Source organism: Rana temporaria, chromosome 2, assembly GCF_905171775.1.
Source record: "Rana temporaria chromosome 2, aRanTem1.1, whole genome shotgun sequence".
NCBI lineage: Eukaryota > Metazoa > Chordata > Amphibia > Anura > Ranidae > Rana > Rana temporaria.
In genome coordinates, this window is record NC_053490.1 from 56,014,101 (window position 1) to 56,035,033 (window position 20,933).

The window sequence follows — 20,933 nt, forward strand, 5'->3', positions numbered from 1 at the left end:
GCTTCTTGAATCTGGGCCAGTGTTGAGTTTTTGCTATACATACACTTAATCCAAAAACATATTTTTAAAACTTTTTCCTGTCTTTTTGCTTCGGCCTGATTCACACCTATGCATTTTTTTAGTGCATTTTGATTGATTGCATTTTGAGTGATTTGCACTACAGTCCATTTACCAGGGTTTCCTATGGAACACGTTCTGTAGTGCAAAAAGCACAAAAAATGCACAGGTGTAAATCAGACCTTCCTGTGTCCCAATGTGAAGATTTTCCTTCACTTCCATTCCCTGAGATTTAAAAAGACGCAAAAGGAATTTGCCTGATGTAAGGGAAATTTCTCTTTTGAAACGGACTATACACTTGGGCGAATTTTGTCTGGTTCTTAATGAACAGGCTGACGTTTGCTCCTTGGGTGGTCCTATGGGCACCCAATGTTTCGAGATCCTTTGATCTGAAAAAGTTGCAGCAGAACGTTCAATCGGATGCAGCCACTTTTTGGGTATTCTGACAGCTGCAAGTACCAGCTGTCAGAATACAATAGCCAGCAGGGGAGATTCGCTAGATTGTTTTAGATTTTTATTTATTTTTTGTTAGCACTGTGTACAGAACTTCCCCAGAAATGTCCTTTTTCCTGCTTGTATGACTGGCTCACTAGTTTTCCCCAGCAGTCTTAGATACTAGTACAATTTTAGGCATCCTCTGCAATAGAAACTATTTTTGGTGAGATATTCCCTAAGGCTTGTTTCACACGGGTAGTCTGATCAGGTCTGCCTGTCCGTTTTTCAGGTGGACCTGTTTGGACCAGCCATTGTTCTATATGGAGCGGCGGATGTAAGCAGACATGTGCCTGTTGACACCTGACAGCATCTGATCCTGTCCACCAAAAGTAGATGGATGGGGGATCTCTTTCCCATCCGTCTATCGGTTACGGTGACCGGGGGTGTTTCTGTGTCCGCTCTGCATAGCGGAGTGGACATGGACCTGTTATGCGCTGGATCAGCGAAAAAGAGGACCCCTGCTTAGCAGGCAGAGGCACTTCATGAAGGCCCTGTGTGAAAAGGGGCCTAAGGGTTGATTATAGGGCCGAAAACAACTAATCGATTATGAAAATAGTTGTCAACTATTTTCATAATCGATTAATCGGCCAGTTGATTAATTGGCCTGCATATAGTATGCATTATTTGTTTACATATCAGAAAATACCGTGCAGCACACATACAGCTCAGTACACCATCCATACATGTCACTAAGTGCCTGAGAATTTTTGAATGTGAAAGTGCGAGGAGCAATGCCTCATGGGACATCTAGTCCTGGGCAGGAAGTGAGTGGTTCTAAAGGCAGAAGTTTTTTAACCTTGCTATAGGGGGCGCTCTATACTAATACTTTGCAGTTTGCTATTGAGGCTCTCTGAGGGCAGGAGGAGCCAGAAGCATCGGTGAGGGACCCCAGAAGTGGAGGATCAGGGCTGCTCTGTGCAAAACCATTACACAGAGCAGGTAAGTATAACAAGTTTTGTTTAAAAAAAAAAAAAATCACTTTAAAGACTGCAGGGAAGATCAGCATCTGAACCCAGAGAAAGTGGAGGTAATAGAAGGCATTACAATTACTGTAGTTGGTTATTTTTTTTTTTGACCACTGCATATGGATATTTAAGAATAAATTGCCTTTTTTTTATTTTATTTATAAGATGATCCGATTAGTCGATTAATCGAAAAAAATAATCGGCCAACTAATCGATTATGAAAATAATCATTAGTTGCAGCCCTAGTTGATTACTTCTAATGAGGAAAGTTGCAGTGTCTGCATTACAGAGCGCATCAGCTGATTATATTGAACTCACACTCCCAGTCAGGACTCTCCAGTGCTAGTAAATCAACTCAAAGTGTACTAGATGTATAGATGTATGTTGGTTAGGGTTTGGCAGACAAGTTTCACAAAAATGTAAATTTTTTGTTTTGCAGATGAGATCAATATAATAAAGAGAAGCTACCTTGCCCTGTCGCACCAAATGCCATCTGCCCTCTGCATGGCGATTATGGATGACCTTGTTGCACAAGCTATAAGTTATGAGGAATATGAGATGATGAAGAGCAAGAAAACTCCTATTCTACAAGCCCAGGATCTGCTTGATAAAGTTTTGACCAAGGGAAAAAATATAGTAGAGACTTTCAAACAGAGCCTTAATAGCCACGACCCAGGACTTTACAAAGAATTATTCAGTAAGTGGACCATGCTTACTAGAAGTATAATGTCAAGGAACAACACTGATCTTAATGCATATAGGGATGCATACACCTTTACATGTCCTAAAGTCTTCCACTATTTTAAGTTCAATAGACGTGTATTCTCACTAGCCCAAGTTATGTGCCTGAGTGTCTCATCCCTAAAGCAATATTCATTAAAAAACGTGGAATTGATCTTTGAAAAGGTACCCAGAATATCCAAAAATTATGATTTACTTGATTAAAATCAGAACAAAACATAATGGGCACATATCATATCTGGATTCTATCATACAAGGTTCTCTTCAAAAGTATATATTTAGTAGTCTTAAACTTCAACGTGTTTCAACTCATGGAGTCTTCATCCGTAGATGAATCTTAAAAAAAACAATGATGTGTGAAAAGTGTTTGTGTGTCCACAGGAGCTCCAGGTGGCTTTGAGCGAAGACTGGGCTCACTATACATTGCTGCGACCCCCTCTGGAGTTCAGACGCCATATACTGGGCCACTTATTTTTCTGCACACATAAGATGTTTAAACCCTTTTTTTTGGGATGTATTTGTAGCTGGGTTCAGCATCTCTTGCATTAAAAGCAGCCTGGAGCTCCTGTGGACTGTGAGGCAAAATAAGGGTCAGTGCCCATGCAGCCTTGCCATTGCAGGAGATTCTCACTATATATAATCTGTCGGCGCTCACCCTGCCCCCTCACTGTCCCCCCCCCCCGAGGCAGCCAGAACTGAACGATTGGCGTATAACGCACACGATTTCAGGGTGAAAAAGTGCATGTTCTATGCCGATAAATACAGTACCCGATGACTCTCCATGAGTTGAGGTTTAATACTACTGATCCTTTTGAAGATAACCTTGTATGCTGAACTCCAGATATATGTACCCATGGTGTATTGAATATAATGGGTTTTATACTGATTTTAATCTGTATTAATACAAAAAAAAATTTTTTTTTTTTTTATGTTCTGGGTCCCTATTCAAAGTCCCATTCACGGTTTTTGTATGGAATCTTAAAGCGGTTGTAAACCCGCATATACAATTTTTTTTATTTTTATTTTTTACACCTGAGCTAGTATGCACCGCATATTCGCTCATTATGAAATACTTACCTCGGAACAAGGAGAAGAGAACTTACCTGGTCCACGCTGAGCGAGATGTCCTCTTGACTTGGCGTGTCTTCCGGGTATCGCCGCTCCATCGCTGTGATTGGCTGGAGCGGCAATGTCGTCACTTTTTCATTTCATTCCAGCCCTTCAGCCGAGGATCCCCCCTGTGCATGCGCCGCTGCAATCAGCGGCGTATTGCGAGGGGAATATCTCCTAAACCGTAGAGGTTTAGGAGATATTCTTTATACCTACAGGTAAGCCTTATTATAGGCTTACCTGTAGGTAAAAGTCAAAAAGTGGGGTTTACAACCACTTTAAGTTCAGTTTATGGGAGCACCATCTTTCAGTGAGTAGGTTACAGGGGGAGCACCTGCAGTCTTGTACACGTTGCATTACAGTAGGTGATAGTAGTGCTCCAGCATTTTAATGATTGCAACATTTGCATTTTTATTACAAGTGTGTTAAGACTTTGCATGGTTTTGCATGCTAGTGGATTGTAATTTTTACTCATTAGCAACATTATTAAAACCATCAGACATGTTGCAGGCTATGCCCCCCTGAGGGTCACATTTGGGTGTTCCTATATGGGCATGAAGGCCAGAAAGTCCAGACCCTGCAATCCTGCGATGCCGTGTGTGTGTGTGTGTGTATGTATATATGTATATATATATATATATATATATATATATATATATATAGGCAGTCATGTCAGCACAGGTCCACAAATTGCTGACCAGGAGCAAAGTATTGTGCAATTTTAGACTTTCTGAACTGTGGTGTGTCCGGTGATTGCCTCAGAGTGTCACTTCCTATGAGCCCTGTGACAGTTTGTTTTTAAGTGTATTAAACTCTGTCAGGTTTTCATACTATCTGTGTCCCCATTGGGGAGGTTTATCCTCTATTTGTACTGTTAGCTATTTGTCACCAAGAAACAAATTTTAAAGCTGTCCCAAGAATAAGACACAAGGGAGAATCTTTCATTGGGGACATCTGTCTAGGAGGAGAATTCCCCTCACTTTGGGAGATTTCCCTGTAGGACCTCTGGGGCATCAGATAAAGAGATTCCCCCAATGGTACACACAGGGGAATAAAAAAAACTAAAAAACACTGGCAGGGGTTTATCTCCTCTTATCTAGTCTAAAAAAAAAAAAAAAAAAAAAAAATGGTTTATACATATGCAAACCCAGTCTCACCCCCCCCCCCCCCATTTTTTTTTTCTTTTTATATTATGCTAAACTAATACTAATTTGACTATTTTTCCCATTTCAGTTGAACAGTCTTTGAAGAGTCAAGCATCAGATGACTATTCAGGTAAACATTTTTGGCTCTGCAATGTACATATTAGAAAATGACTATTCAAGTGTATATGTTCTGTCTACAACCTCTAAGTGGCACATTTACCAAAATAGAAAATTGCTGCTACATGAGTCTACATTTCAATTGCTTTAGAACAGTGGATTGTTTAAATTGTTCAATGTGTGACACTTGTTTATACCGAGTCACACACCGATGACTGATAATCAGGATATGATGACTCGCTACCATTGGACTTGTGTTTCTAAAACGGGACTTCCTTATTTGAATGGAGTATGGAAGAATTAAAATGACTCTAATGCCCCGTACACACCATCACTTTATGTGATGAAAAAAAACGACATTTTCTGTGAAGTAAATAATGACGTTTTTGAAACTTCAGTTTTCAAAGACGAAGTTGCCTACACACCATCGTTTTTTTCACAATGCTCTAGCAAAGCGAGGTTACGTTCTCACCACTTTTTCCATTGAAGCTCGCTTCATAAGTAGCTTCTGGGCATGCGCAGGTAAAAAAACGTTGTTTTAAACAACGTTTTTTACTACACACGGTCAATTTCTGTGAAGTAAAAAATGACGTTTTGAAAAACGACACATAAAATTGAAGCATGCTTCAATTTTTTTTGGTCGTTTTTTACAAGACATAAAATGACGTTTTCCCCCACACACAGTCAATTAAAGTGACGTTTTTAAAAACATCGGTTTTTTTCATCACATAAAGTGATGGTGTGTACGGGGCATTAGGCTTTTCTTGCCCTTTATGCCCCTGCTGAGAGGATTCACTCTTTTGGTGACTATTGTCTCTGGGACAGTGAATGATGGGGGACATTCCAACTTTTACAGTTGTCATTGGAAAAGAAGGTGAGGGATCGTCTTCCAATGGATAGGAAGTGAAGGGGACTTGAACCATTCCATACTCTTTACAAAAGAAGAGAAATGATTTTTGGCAATGTTCTCCCCTTAACGGCTTGCTGACCGTATACAGTACATATACAGTGGCTTTCCTGTGCAAAATCATGTACAGGTACGTGATTTTGCACTTGCGGGTCTGGAACACGCATTTGCGCCGCCGGTGACCCACGCCTACAGTGATTTGGCCACGGCGGGGGCCAATCAGCGGGTCTGGCGGACTCTGTTTGCTGGGTCCTGCCGATCGTTCCCAAGAGGCAGAACGGCAGTCTGCCTATGTAAACAAGGCAAATCTCTGTTCTGTTAGTATGGGAAGGTAGAGATCCTGTGTTTCTGCTAAGCAGGAACATAGATCTCTGCCATCCCACAGTAAAAACACCTCCCCCACAAATGGCAAGCACTCCCTAGGAACACATTTAACCCTTTAATTGCCCCTGATGTTTATCCCCTTCCTTTCCAGTGTCATTTGTACAGTGACAATGCATATTTTTGCAATGATCATTGTATTACTGTCATTGGTCCCCCCAAAATGTCACTTGTTGTCCGATTTGTCTGCCGCAATGTCACATTCCCGCTATAAGGCTCTGATCGCCACTATTGCTAGTAAAAAAATAAAATAAAAAATCCATAAATTATATTCCATAGTTTGTAGATGCTATACATTTTAAAATTGGGGTGTATTTTTTTTTATTTATTTTTTTGTCAATGTGAACTGGAACAAGCCTGAGAATATCAAAGTCCAGGTCACAGCTCACAAAGTAGTGAAGAAAGTATAACTAGTTCTAAATTACACACCTGATACAATACCAAAAGGCTTCACTAATATTTTCTCTTTTTTTCTTTAGATTTGCCAATGGAAGAGCAGTTAAGGAGGTTGCAAGAAGAGCGGACCTGTAAAATCTGCATGGACCAAGAAGTGTCCATCGTCTTTATTCCATGCGGGCATCTGGTAGTATGCAAGGATTGTGCACCATCCTTACGGAAATGCCCAATTTGCAGAGGAATAATTAAAGGCACAGTTCGCACATTTCTTTCCTGAAGTTGGAGAAGAAAATTCATATAAGCTAACATCGTTTGCATAATGTTTTAATTTTTATGCACTATAAATTAAAGCTTGTTGAGTTAAATTTTGTGTGGTTGCTTCTTTCCGAGATGCTAAAAAAAAGATCTTTTCCCCAGTGAAATAGGCTTTTCATCGCTGAGGGTTCACTTTTCCTTTTTTGTACATGGAGGAGTATTTGTGTTTGTGGTTTGCCTGACTCAGAATGATTTCCCAGTTCTCTCCTCCTCCATCAGGCTCAGTTCACACCTATGCAGTTTTGCTTTTGGTCATTTCTGCTGGGCGTTTTGCGCCTTTGCACACACGAGTTGCATTTTTTTTTTTTTTTGATGGTGTGTGTTGTTTTTTTTTTTTTTTTTGGGCCAATTTGTTAGGCAGATTAAAAACGGCAAATCGTGGCAAAAAAACATTACATGCTTCTCCATTGAATCAAAAAAGCACGGTTTGCGTTTTTTTAAAACAAAAAAAAAATCCCTGACCCGTTCCAAAAAATGCAGCGGCTGAAAAACGCATGGATGTGAACGTGTCCCATAGGAAACCATGTTGAATGAACTGTAGTGTTTATGCAAAAAACGCATTGGTGTGAACCGCGCCTCACTCCCCACAGAATTGCAAGGCCAAATGGATTATATATTTTTCCAAATTAAATGGAACTTATTTGAAGTCGCTAACTTGATAGAAGTAAGCCAAATAAGTGTTCAAGTTTTTCAGACCACATTGATTATAGCTTCTTTCAGGTCTGGCTTACTAGGTAGATTAGAATTGGGATTGAATAAAAGCACAGCTGCATCTCCTGTGCTTCATGATTGCCACCCTTTACTTCCCTACTTGGTGGATCTTTTGTCCTGGAACACATGGTGCCTATCAGGTGGTGATGAGCCTATTTTAACTAACTGTAACTAAGCCCAGGTTCACACTGGGTACGATTTTGAGATGCGATTTCACATGTCAAATTGCATCTCAAATTGGCGGCATTTGTCCTAATCGGTGCGACGCCGCATCTGCGGCGCTGCACCGATTTCAAAAAGTAGTTGCTGTACTACTTTTTGCGATTTCGGGCCGCGATTTACATTGAACCCTGCACAGATGTCTCTTAAATCGCGGCAAAACCGCAGCCACGAAATCGCGGTAAAATCGCGATTTTGAATTTGCAGTAGTGTGAACCTAGCCTTAAGATGATGGCCGCTCTAATTTCTTTCCTGAAATATTCCTTTCAAGGCCATACACACTTTTTGTGTCAAGAGTAGGGGGTGAACTTGTATTTTGTCAGCGACCATTTCTGGTCCAATGAGCTGTAGGCAGGGGATTCCCCATCCCATATCTGTACACACATGGGGTGGGGATGCTCATGACATCATTGACCTAAAATGGCAACATGGCCATATTGGGGTAATAATGAATCCAGCTGCTTTTGTATATGTCAGCTGTGGGGTGGGAATCCATGCCTACAACTCATTGGATGAGGAACGACGGCTGAATTCTGGGTTTGGCCCCAAACTGATTCTGAGCAAAAGCAAGCTAATCTCCAGTCAAGAGTGCACAAAACGTGCGTCCCTGCCGCCTGCCAAATGTTCTCCAGCACCCATTCTAGACGGTACGGGAGCCAAGACGGGTGGATCAGAGCTGGGTATTCAAAACCTTAATTGTATACTTGTTTTAATGACGTTTTAAACAATGTAATGTGTCCTTTTTGGATTTGTAGTTAATATTTTTTGTTTCGTATGGTACTATCTGAAACCCTGAGGACTATAGCAGTAGTGCTGAATTCTATTCAACCAGCTACTTATAATGTAACCTGCAATGTGCGGACATCTGGTAGAAGCACTGAGCAAATTACAAAAGTTGAAGAATACATTTTCAGAATCTGGCCTAGAAACGGCTCCCTTCATGGTTGTAGCCTAGAAGATGTGAATACCTTTAGCCAAGCCCCTGATCATTGCTGCTTTCCAGTACCTGTTTGGCGATGACCCTGAGACTGGACCTGATATTCTGTTTTTCTGAAAGACTGGAATGGAAGACATGCACACAATACATTTTTGTGTAAAAGTGGGTACTCACAAAATGCAACTGACAGCCAAAAACACGCACAGAACACGGGGTACAGCCAACGCGTTTCGGGGGCGCACCCCCTTCCTCAGAGCTTTATTTTGTTCTTCTACACTAGGGACTCAACTTGATGGTAGAAAATGCTAATTTGTAGAGCCCTGCAACCAGACAATTGGCATTTTGTGAAGGCAAGCAATGGCAGCCTACATCTCTTTAAAGTGGAGTTCCACCCATAAATATAACATTACATCAGTAGTTTTAAAAAAATGTCATTAGTCCTTTACGAAAAAAAATATTTTTTTTAGATGCCTTCAAAGTGTTGTTGCTAGGCAGAATAGTTAATCTTCCCACTTCCTGCACCTAGGTGCTTAATGCTTCCTAACCTACACCGCACAGACTCCTGGGAATGTAGTGGGTGTAACTTTCCAGGAATCATGTGACTTGGACAGCACAGGTGCTGAAACCTGATCTGACACTGCTTGTGCAGCACTGAGCATGTGCGAGATTTGCAAGGCTGAAATCCAGGAAGTCATACAGTCTGGCTTCATGATGCCCACATTTAAGATGGCCCCAGTCAATTTCTATTTTATAAAGTGTCTAAATGCTGTAACAACCTAACAAAACGGACCTTAGTTTACAGACTAACTTTTCTAGAATACATTAAGCTTGTGTATTACAGGGGTATTTATATTTAAAAAGTGAAATTGTGGCCGGAACTCCACTTTAAGGCTGTTTAGAGAGAATCTCTTCTTTTCAGCCTCCACCAGTTCTCCCCTTTTATCGGGTTCATCACAAGGGGGTTTGACCTCTTCCTGAGATTTACAGAGCCCTGCAATACAGCAGTGCTAGGTTGGTGACCTTGCCTTTCTCTACTGCAGGTCACCTGATCACTCCCAGCCTGTGCAGGAGCAGAGTGAAGGCTTTTCTTTCTGGTCAGCATTTGCACCCGATTGGCTCCTAGTGCGGCCTCTCCTTTTTTAGTTTTGGTTGCAGTACAGGGGAGGGAGGCTGATATCAATATTTAAAGGGTCACTAAAGGATTTTTTTTTTTTTTAGCTAAATAGCTTCATTTACCTTACTGCAGTACTGGTTTCATGTCCTTATTGTTCGTTTTTGCTTTGAAGTTGCTGTAATTCTGCTGTGATCTCCACACTTCCTGGTTGTCTGTTTCCTTATAACCACAGTACTGGGAGCTTTTCACGGTGGTCTAAGCTGTCATTACTGTGTGTCTAAAACTTAACAGAACCAATCAGATTCATTTTAAAAACAAAACACTGCCCTGGATTTGTTTGTTTTTGTTCTGTGTGTCTCTCTAGTTCACAGGAACATGAAACCAGTTTAAAAGTGAAACTAACCTGCAGGCACATTATATGATTGATTTTTATCTATTTGTAATCATTTTTAAAAGGAATCGGTTAACTTTTATGTCTCTATACCCTGTAAACAGTCATTTCAGCAAAAAAATGTTTTTCCTTTTAGTGACCCTTTAAGTTACTTACACAAAATACATTTTAAAAATGTTTAACCTTTTAATGCCAAAAGCCTTTTTTTGACGTACTTGTTGCGTACAAGTTAAAGTCCCTATTTTTTGCTAGAAAATTACTTGGACCCCCAAACATAATATATATCATTTTATTTTCTTTTTTTAGCAGAGACCCTATAGAATAATTATTATGCAATATTTTATGTCACACTGTTTTTGCACAGCGGCCATTCAAATGCAATTGTTTTTGGAAGAAATACACTTTCATTAATTAAAAAAACAAAACCGTAAAGTTTGCCCAATTTTATTTTTTGTAGAATATGAAAGATGTTACGCAGAGTAAATGGATATCCAACATGCCATGCTTTTAAAATTGTGCGCACTCGTGGAATGGCAACAAACTTGAAAATCTCCATAGGCAAAGCTTTAAACATTTTTGCAGGTTACCAGTTTAGGCCCCTTTCACACTACTGCGATTTTTCCACGATTTCAGGGAATGCCTGTGTAAATTTGGAGGTCTATGGACCTCAACTCGCATGAAAGTCGGACCAAAGTAGTACAGGGACTACTTTGAAGTTGATGCGACTTGAAGTCATACATATATGAATAGTTATTAGAAATAATGGGGAACGACTTATCATGCGACTTTGAAGACCCAGAACAAGTCGCACAAGTGTGAAAGGGGCATCCCTCCTTTTGCACTTTAAAGGCATTCAAAACACCAAGTTTTAAATGCAGTAATTAAAAAATAAATTGGCGACTTTAAAGTGGCTGTAAACCCTCCATACACCCAGTGGCCCGGATTCAAAGAGAATTGCGCTTTTTTTGCGGAGGCGCAGGGCAACGATTTTGCCCTGCGCCCCCGCAAATTTGCTCCGCTGCCCTCGATTCACGGAGCAGTAGCTCCGTAAATTGCGAGGGCGCGCCGGCAAAATTGCCCGGCGCTAGAGCACGCAATTTAAATGATCCCGTAGGGGGCGGAAATCATTTAAATTGGGCGCGCTCCCGCGCCGAGCGTAGAGCGCATGCTCCGTCGGGAAACTTTCCCGACGTGCATTGCGGCAAATGACGTCGCAAGGACGTCCTTTGCTTCAGAGTGAACGTGAATGGCGTCCAGCAGGGCTCGCGCAACATTGTGAATCGGTGTTAGTATGCAATTTGCATACTATACACTGAGCACAATTGGAGCGCCCCCTAGCGGGCATCTCAAGAATGCAGCCTAAAATATGCGTGGCATAAGAGCCTTATGCCACGCAGATTTTAGGCTGCAGTCGGCGTTACGATGTTCCTGAATCAGGAGCATTCGTAACGCCGGAGCAAGTCAGCAATTGCGCTGCGTAACTATGGTTACGCAGGCGCAATTGCTCTCTGAATCCGGGCCAGTGAAGTGAACAGTCTGAGATGATACACAGAGATGAACCAAATCTCCCTACATAGGTTTTACATGTATATTATTCTGCTGTCTTCACATTTATATACAGTTTAGAAAGTTCAGATTTTGTTAGATTTTCTCTTCCTGTTTAACACAGAGTGTGATGTCTGGGCATACAGCCAAGATAGCTAACATTGCTGATTGGAGGAAAGGCACACACCCCCTCTCATCATAGGCATCTCAGACACTCAGAGGTGTTTTGTAATAGGGCCAGCTCCCTGCTAATCTATTTTATCAACCTCCCCCAACAGGGCAGTGAGCAGTCTAACTTGAGCCAGTGAGCTCTCCAAAAGGGTTTTGTCCGCTCACTATTATATATGAACTCATAAAAAGTACCAGCACCTCTTGGATGTTTTGCTTTTTATTATTGTCCAACAAAAGGCATAGGAAGGTTGAACCTTTGTGGGGTACATTTACCTATGCAAATAAGAAAAAAGCTTTGACATTTTTGAACAACATTTTTTGATTTGGCAATCTCAGGCATTCTGGGGAACCGGAAGGTTGTTCATATACCTAATACACCGCTGAAATTAAAGGAAACTGTTCAAGAGTCAAAAGTTACAATTGTCATTCTGCAATCGCTACCGTGTTTCCCCCGAAAATAAAACCGGGTCTTCTATTCATTTTGGCTACAAAAAAACATATTGGGGCTTATTTCCAGGGAATTATTTATGGTATGTACAAAAAGTTCACGTGTCCCCCGTTAGCTCAGGAGTCAGCATTATGAAATTCTGTAATCCTAAAAATAAGCCCTAGTTAAAGTTCTTGATACCGTATTTATCGGCGTATACCGCGCACTTTTTTGCCCTGAAAATCAGGGCAAAATCGTGGGTGCGCGATATACGCTGATACCCGCGCTGTGTTTGAACCACTGCGCCGGCATATACTGAGTGCAGTACACTCGGGTATAGTCGGGCAGGCTCGGCTCCTCTCGCGGTCACGTCCTGTACGTCCTTTACGTGAGAGGAGCCGAGCCTGCCCGACTATACTGCACTCAGTATATGCCAGCGCAGTGGTTCAAACACAGCGCGGGAAGCGGGGATCGAGCAGGGAGGACACCACGATGGCCGCAGAAGGACGCCGGACCATGCGAGGCCGCCGATGGACGACGGGCAGGACTCGATGGACGACGGGCAAGATTCGATGGACGACGGGCAAGACACCGACGAGGGGCATTCAAACTGTAAGTATTTTTTTTTTCCAGGAATTTTCCTTCAAGTTCAGGGGTGCGCGCTATACGCCGGGGCGCGTTATAGCTAGATAAATACGGTAAATTACGTAATCCGTTCTGTAAAAATATTATATAATGTGCAGTGTGTCTCCTTGTGTAACTTTATTGTGGAAAATGCCTTCTTTACAGTGCCTCTGGGCGCTCACGTGACCTGCTGGAGCTCTTCTTCCCCGCGCCGAAAAATGCAGAGGGAGGGGCCGAGATCCTCACTGACGTCAGCCTGCTCCGAGGATTGCAGAGGGGTGGGCTGCTGATGTCCGCCGGGAGGAGAAAAGAGCTCCGGCGGGTCATGTGAGCGCCCAGCGGCACTGTAAATAAGGTGTTTTCCACAATACAGTTACATAAAGAGACACACTGCACATTATATAACATTTTTACAGAACGGATTACATGATTTTACAAGGACTTTAACCACTTGTTACGTCGCTTTGCCCTGTGGCCACTAGGGGTGCGCCCGCTGCTCTTCCGGAGCCAATGCGAGTGCCCGGTGGGCGCAATGACCGCTAGGCACCTGTGATCACACAGCGGGAGGGGAGAAGTGACTGATCGTCTGTTTATACAATGTATGAACACCGATCTGTCATTTCCCTTAGTAAGTCCCATCCCCCCTTCAGTTGGAACACACTTAACACTTTGATCACCCCCTAGTGTTAACCCCTTCCCTGCCAGTGACATTTTTACAGTAATCAGTGCATTTTTATAGCACTGATCACTGTAAAATTGTCAGTGTTCCCAAAAATGTGTCAAAAGTGTCCGATGTGTCCGCCATAATGTCACAGTCCCGATAAAAATCGCTGACATTACTAGTAAAAAAAATAAATAATAATAAAAATGCCATAATTCTAGACCCTATTTTGTAGACGCTATAACTTTTGCGCAAACCAATCAATATACGCTTATTGCGATTATTTTTTTTTACCAAAAATATGTAGAAGGATACATATCGGTCGAAACTGATTTTTTTTTAAATTGGGATATTTATTATAGCAAAAGTAAAAGATATTGGGGGTTATTTACCACTTTGCACTACAAGTGCAGTCGCTGTAGATCTAAGAGGAACATGCAAGGAAAATAAAAAACAGTATTTTACATTGTATATGATTGGGTGATAAAATAAGCAGAGCTTCCCCTCAGATCTACAGCGACTGCACTTGTAGTGCAAAGTGGATTTGCCTTTCGGAAATAACCCCCATTGTGTTTTTTTCACAATTGTCGCTGTTCTTTTGTTTATAGCGCAACAAATAAAAACCGCAGAGGTGATCAAATGCCACCAAAAGAAATCCCTATTTGTGGGAAAAAAAGGACGCATATTTTGTTTGGGTACAGCGTTGCATGACCGCGCAATTGTCAGTTAAAGCGATGCAGTGCCGAATCGAAAATAATGGCCTGTCATTGAGCAGCCACATCTTCCGGGCTGAAGTGGTTAAAGTCTTTGTTAAATTATGTAATCTGTTCTGTAAAAAGATTATATAATATGCAGTGTCTCCTTGTGTAACTTTATTGTGGAAAATACCTTATTTACAGCTGGGCGCTCACGTGACCGGCTGGAGCTGTTCTTCCCCGCTCCGAAAACTGCAGACGTCAGCCTGCTCTGAGCACTCCAAAGGGAGGGGCTGGTAATATCAGTCGGGAGGAGAGAAGAAGAGCTCCGGCAGGTCACGTGAGTGCCCAACGTCGCTGTAAATAAGGCCCCTTTCACACGGGGTGGATCAGTAATGATCTGCCCCGCGAACCTCCGCTTGCTCAGCGGGGATCACTCCGTTGATCCCCGCTGAGCCGGCGGATGACAGGGCGGTCCCTGCACACTGTGCAGGGACCGCCCTGTCTTTTCTACGCTCTCCCCTATGGGGGGATCGGATGAACACGGACCGTCTGTCCGCGTTCATCCGATCCGCCAGACGGATGGAAAAGTAGTTTTTTTCCTCCGTCACACTGACTCTGTGCTCCATAGAGGAGCACGGAGTGCCCGTTCAGGTCCGCCTAAAAAACTGGCAGGCAGATCTGAACCGTGTGAAAGAGCCCTAAGGTGTTTTCCACAATACAAGTTACACAAGGAGACACGCTGCACATTATATAACATTTTTACAGAACAAATTACATGACTTTACAAGGACTTTATCTAGGGCTTATTTTCAGGGTAGGGCTTATATTGCAGCCATCCCAGAAACTCACGCTACGTCTTATTTTCGGGGGAAAACTGGTGGTTGCTTTTCTATCATGCTGACCCTTTATAAAAGCTTGAGTCACTGACCCATTTCCAGTCTGATTTTGCACTTACACTCCTAGGGCCAGATCAGAAAGATTAGCGGATCTTTCTGCTGGCGTAACATAACTCATTTACGTTACGCCGCCGCAAGTTTTTCAGGCAAGTGCTTTATTCACAAAGCACTTGCCTGTAAAGTTGCGGCGGCGTAGCGTAAATCGCCCGGCGGAATTCAAATTCGTCGGGTAGGGGGCGTGTATCATTTAAATGATGCGCGTTTCCCTGCGTTGAACGAACTGCGCATGCGCCGGCAGCGACTGAATCCCAGTGCGCATGCTCCAAATGACGTTGGCAATTCGTCATTCTTTCGACGTGTATGTAAATTACGTCCATCCGTATTCGCGAACGACTTACGCAAACGACGTAAAAAATTCAAATTTCGTCGCGGGAACGACGGCCATACTAAACATTTGCTGCGCCTCATAGACCCAGGGGTAACTATACGCCGGAAAAAGCCGAACGCAAACGACGTAAAAAAAAAAGCGCCGGGCGGTCGTTCGTTTCTGAATCGGCGTAACTCCTCATTTGCATATTCCTCGCGTAATAATACGGAAGCGCCACCTAGCGGCCGGCCTGGAATTGCAGCCTAAGATCCGACGGTGTAAGTCACTTACACCTGTCGGATCTTAGGCATATCTATGCGTAACCTGGTTCTATAAATCAGGCGCATAGATACGACGGACGGAACTAAGAGATACGACGGCGTATCAGGAGATACGCCGTCGTATCTTCTTTCTGAATCTGGCCCCTAATCTGTAGTCTACTGACCCTGAATGCAGTGCATCTGAGATCACTCTGTAACCTGATGTAGAAAACTAGTCTGTTGAAATCTTTTTGCAACACATCCACTTTTAGTCTCCAGTTTACACAACTTTGTATAACTGCAGCCAAACCCGCTCCCCTTTTCTGGGGACAATGACTCTCTCTAGCAGGAATGGAACCTTCTCTACTCTTCTAAAGGGGATTTGCCGTGCTGAAAAATGTCACTGGGGTATGCGGCAGACAGCAGTAAGAATTCCTCCAGGGCATGCGGATTTTCTCTCCATGCCCTGGGTATATAAGACATGAGTTATGAGTATACAAATAGTGACTTGCAAGTTTTTAAAGGTCATATTCATAAGTAACACGTGTGTACCTTGTGATAATAAAGCATGAGTGTGCTTAGAACAAACATGTGTCATTTCTTAATCACTCTAGATTAATAAAGCCAGCAGGTGATTCACCCCACTAATAAACATTAATGTCAGTATTGAGTGTGTTAGACATTTTAACCACTTGCCCTCCAGATGATTTACCCCCCCCCTTCACGACCAGGCCATTTTTTGCGATACGGCACTTTGTTACTTTAACTGACAATTGCGCAGTCCTGCAACGCAGTACCCAAACAAAATTGATGTCCTTTTTTTCCCCCACAAATAGAGATTTCTTTTGGTGGTTGATCACCTCTGTGGTTTTTGGGCCAGATCCACAAAGAGCCGGCGTAACGTAAAATTTCCCATTTAAGTTACACTGCCTTAAAATTTCTACCTAAGTGCCCGATCCACAAAGCACTTACCTAGAAATTTTCGGGCTGTGTAACTTAAATTCCGCCGGCGCAAGGCGTTCCTCTTCAAATGGGGGCGATTCCCATTTAAATTAGGCCCGCTCCCGCGCCGGCCGTACTGCGCATGCTCGTGACGTCATTTTCCCGACGTGCATAGCGCGAAATTACGTTACGCCGAGCTTTGTGGATTGCGTCGGGTCAATAAAGTTGCGTCGGGAAAAAAAAAAAGATACGGCGGGAAATTTTTTTTTTAAAACAAAAAAAAAAACGCGTCGCTGGACAGAAGGGTCTACTTTTACAAGGTGTAAACAGTTTACACTTTGTAAAAGCAGCCCTAATTCTACACATGCAACTTAATACTTACGGAGAAAAAACGAAGCGTAAAAGCTTTGTGGATCTCCGTAAGTGCTAATTTGCATACCCGAAGCGGCATTTCGACGCAAAATGCCCCCAGCGGCGGCTGCGGTACTGCATCCTAAGATCCGGCAGTGTAAGTCTCTTACACATGTCGGATCTTCTGTCTATCTCTTGGAAACTGATTCTGTGGATCAGTTCCAAAGATAGAAACAGGGATACAACGGCGTATCAGTAGATACGCCGGCGTATCCCTTTTGAGGATCTGGCCCTTTATTTTTTGTGCTATAAACAAAAATGTTCGAAAGAAAACATTTTTTTTACTTTCTGCTATAACACATAACCAATAAAAAATTTAAAAATCAAATTTCTTCATCAGTTTAGGCCAATATGTATTCTGCTACATGTTTTTGGTAAAAAAAAAATACCAATAAGCATATATTGATTGGTTTGCACAAAAGATATAGGGGCAGATCTGCCCCGGCGCAGCGTATCTGAGATACGCTACGGCGCCGTGACTTACTTGTCCTCGGTTCGAATCCTGAAAGAATTTGCGCCTTAAGTCACGGCGGCGTAGTCTATCTCTGGCGGCGTAACGGCGCGTAATTCAAAACGGCGATTAGGGGGCATGTTTCATTTAAATGAAGCGCGTCCCAGCGCCGAATGAACAGCGCATGCGCCGTCCCTAAATTTCCCGCCGTGCATGGCGCTAAATGACGTTGCTAGGACGTCATTTTTTTTTTCATAGACGTGAATTACGTCCATCCCGATTCACGGACGACTTACGCAAAAAACAAAAATTCAAATTAAAAGCGGGAACGACGGCCATACTTAACATGGCAAGTCTAACTATACGCCGCAAAACACCAGCTTTAACTATACGCCGGAAAAAGCCGACTAGAGACGACGTAAAAGAATGCGACGGCCGCGCGTACGTTCGTGGATCGTCGGAAATAGCTAATTTGCATACCCGACGCGGAAAACGATGCGAACTCCACCCAGCGGACGCCGAAGTATTGCATCTAAGATCTGTCGGTTCTAACCCAGATGCCGTCGTATCTTGGTTTGAGGATTCAAACTAAAGATACGACGCGGGAAATTTGAAAGTACGCCGGCGTATCAGTAGATACGCCAGCGTACTCTCTCTGTGGATCTGCCCCATAGTGTCTACAAACGATAGGTTTATGAAATTTTTATTTCTTTCTTACTTTTTTTTTTACTAGTGGCGGCGAATAACGATTTTTAGCGGGACTGCGACATTGCAGCGGGCAAATCTGACACCAATGCCCCGTACACACGATCTGAATTTCCGTTGGGATAAACTCAGACGAATTTGTCTGACGGAATTCCATTCAAGCTGTCTTGCATACACACGGTCACACCAAATTCCGATCTTCCAAAGCGCGGTGACGTACAACACTACGACGAGCCGAGAAAAATTAAGTTCAATGCTTCCGAGCATGCGTCGAATTGATTCTGAGCATGCATGTTTTTTTCTCTGTCGGAGATCCACACAGACGATCAAAATTTGCGAATTTTCATCGAAAAATAAAGAGAACGTGTTCTCTTTCTAAGTCCGTCCGAATTTCCGATGGAAAAAATCCGATGGGGCCCACACACGGTCGGAATATCCGATGAAAAAATTCCGTCTGACTTTTTTCATCGGAAATTCTGATCGTGTGTACAAGGCATACGTGACATTTTTTGGGGACCGGTGACAATACAGTCTTCAGTGCTAAAAAAAAAGTGCACCGTCACTGTACTAATGACACTGGCAGGGAAGGTGTTAACATCAGGGGCAATCAAAGGGTTAAATGTGTCCCTGGGGGTGCTTTCTAATTGTGTGGGGGATGTGCTGTGACTATGGGAAAACAGATCTGCGTTTCTGCTTAGCAGTAACACAAGGTCTCCATGTTCCCCTCTGACAGAACAATGGTCTGTCTTGTTTACATAGACAGACTGCCCATTCTGCCTCTCCTGCGAACGATCATGGAGTCCGCCAGACCCGCCGATTGGCTCCCGCTGTGTCCAATCACAGTGGGAGTGGATCGCCCCAGACCCGTGTACAAAATCACGTACAGGTATGTGGTTTCGCGCAGGAGGGCTGCCCTGCCACAGTATATCTGCGTGGAGCTATCCAGAAGTGGTTAACCACTTGCCAACCACCTCGTGTAGCTTTACTGCTACAGGGTGTCTTGGCTGTGCACAATCACGTAAATATATTTGATTTGCACTTCTGGGTAGGGGGGCGCGTGCCCACCTGCCCTGGCTGTGCTGTCATTCGCTACAGCACAAGCCAATCAGCAGGTCCGGGGCCAATGATTTATAAAACCTGCTAAGCAAATGGCAGAAGAGAGCCCTGTGTTGTTAAAAAACACAGGGCTCTCTACAGACAGCAGCAATGTGCCATTTTTTTTTCTCCCTGAAAAACTGACACATTGCCTAGTAAAACAGCACACAGTACACACACTAAAGCCCTGTACACACGATCGGTAGATAGAATATAATCCGATGGAGTTTTTTGTCGGATATCCAATGAAGCTGGCTTTCATCAGTCTTCATCCGACTGTGTCCAAACGTAAAACACTACGACGTGCTGAGAAAAATGAAGTTCAATGCTTCCGGGCATGCGTTGATTTGATTCTGAGCATGCGTGGATTTTTGACCGATGGACTTCCACACAGGCGATCGTTTTTTTCTATCGGTTTTTTATCCATAGGAAAATTTTAAAACATGTTCTATTTTTTTTTCATCGATGGAAAACAAACCGATGGGGCTCACACACGATCGGTTTGTCCGATGAAAACGGTCCATCGGTCCATTTTCATCAGACAAACCGATCGTGTGTACAGGGCTTTAGGCTTGGTTCACACCTATGCAATGCATCCAATTTGCACGACATTTTATAATACCTTCATTTGAATGAGGCTGGTTCACATATCTGCGGGGCATTCGCACTGCGCATTGCCGAAATACGCGTGCGTTTTCTAGGCGTTGCGTTCCGGCTCAGGTGCGAATTCAGGCCCATTATCTTCTATGGGCACGTATCTGATTGGCAGATGCATTCCGTTGTGAACAGGCCTTCTCTCCCCCTGCTTACTACACCTTCCCCTCTCCCTGCTCATCTGATCCGCACTGAACAGCTGCTTCTTCTCTCCGCACAGAGAACGGAGCTGCAATTCGCACCGGACTGGCGTGAACCCAGCCTAAATGTTGTTAGGCACACAGTTAACCCCTTGATTGCCCATAAATGTTAAAGGGTCACTAAAGGATTTTTTTTTTTTTTGCTAAATAGCTTCCTTTACCTTACTGCAGTCCTGGTTTCATGTCCTCATTGTTCGTTTTTGCTTTGATGTTGCTGTAATTCCTCTCTGTTCTGGACACTTCCTGGTTGTCTGTTTGCTGATCACCACAGTACTGGGAGATTTCTCACTGTGGTCACTAATCAAGGAGGTGTGATTACTGTGTGTCTAAAACCCCTCAGCACCAATCCAGTTTCGTTTTACAAACCATCACTTCCCTGTATTGGCTCTCTGGCTCTGTACATCAGAGAACCAGGAAACAACAGCAAAAACTAAACTAAACTGTAGGTACATTATATGATTGGTTTTTATCTATTTTTAAAAGGAATAAGTTAACTATTATGTCTCTATACCCTGTAAACAGTCATTTCAGCTAAAAAATGTTTTCCTTTAGTGACCCTTTAATCCCTTCCCTGCCAGTGCAATTAGTACGGTGTCAGTGTATATCATTAGCACTGATCACTGTATTAATGTCACTGGTGGTGTCAGTCAGTCCCCCCCCCCCCAGAATCAGTTAGTGTCAGATTGCCCACTGCACTCCCATTATAGGTCACTCACTGATCACCGCAATTACTAGTATAAAAATAAATGAATAAATAAAAATTCCAGTATATATACCATAGTTTGTAGATGCTATAACTTTTATGTAAACTAATTAATATACACT

The 20,933-nt window shown here is 43.0% G+C and overlaps 1 protein-coding gene across 2 annotated transcripts in view; it reads left to right on the top strand.

Annotated features, from left to right (window-relative positions):
- The window catches only part of BIRC2 (baculoviral IAP repeat containing 2), a 29,106-nt gene extending 22,505 nt beyond the window's left edge, over positions 1-6,601 (top strand). For both annotated transcript variants that reach the window (XM_040340210.1, XM_040340209.1), the window contains exons 7-9: positions 1,957-2,214; positions 4,602-4,643; positions 6,398-6,601. In XM_040340210.1, the coding sequence (XP_040196144.1) occupies positions 1,957-2,214; positions 4,602-4,643; positions 6,398-6,591 (494 nt within the window). In that variant the 3' untranslated portion in view covers positions 6,592-6,601. The remainder of the gene's footprint in view (positions 1-1,956; positions 2,215-4,601; positions 4,644-6,397) is intronic.
- Positions 6,602-20,933: the final 14,332 nt, after the last annotated feature.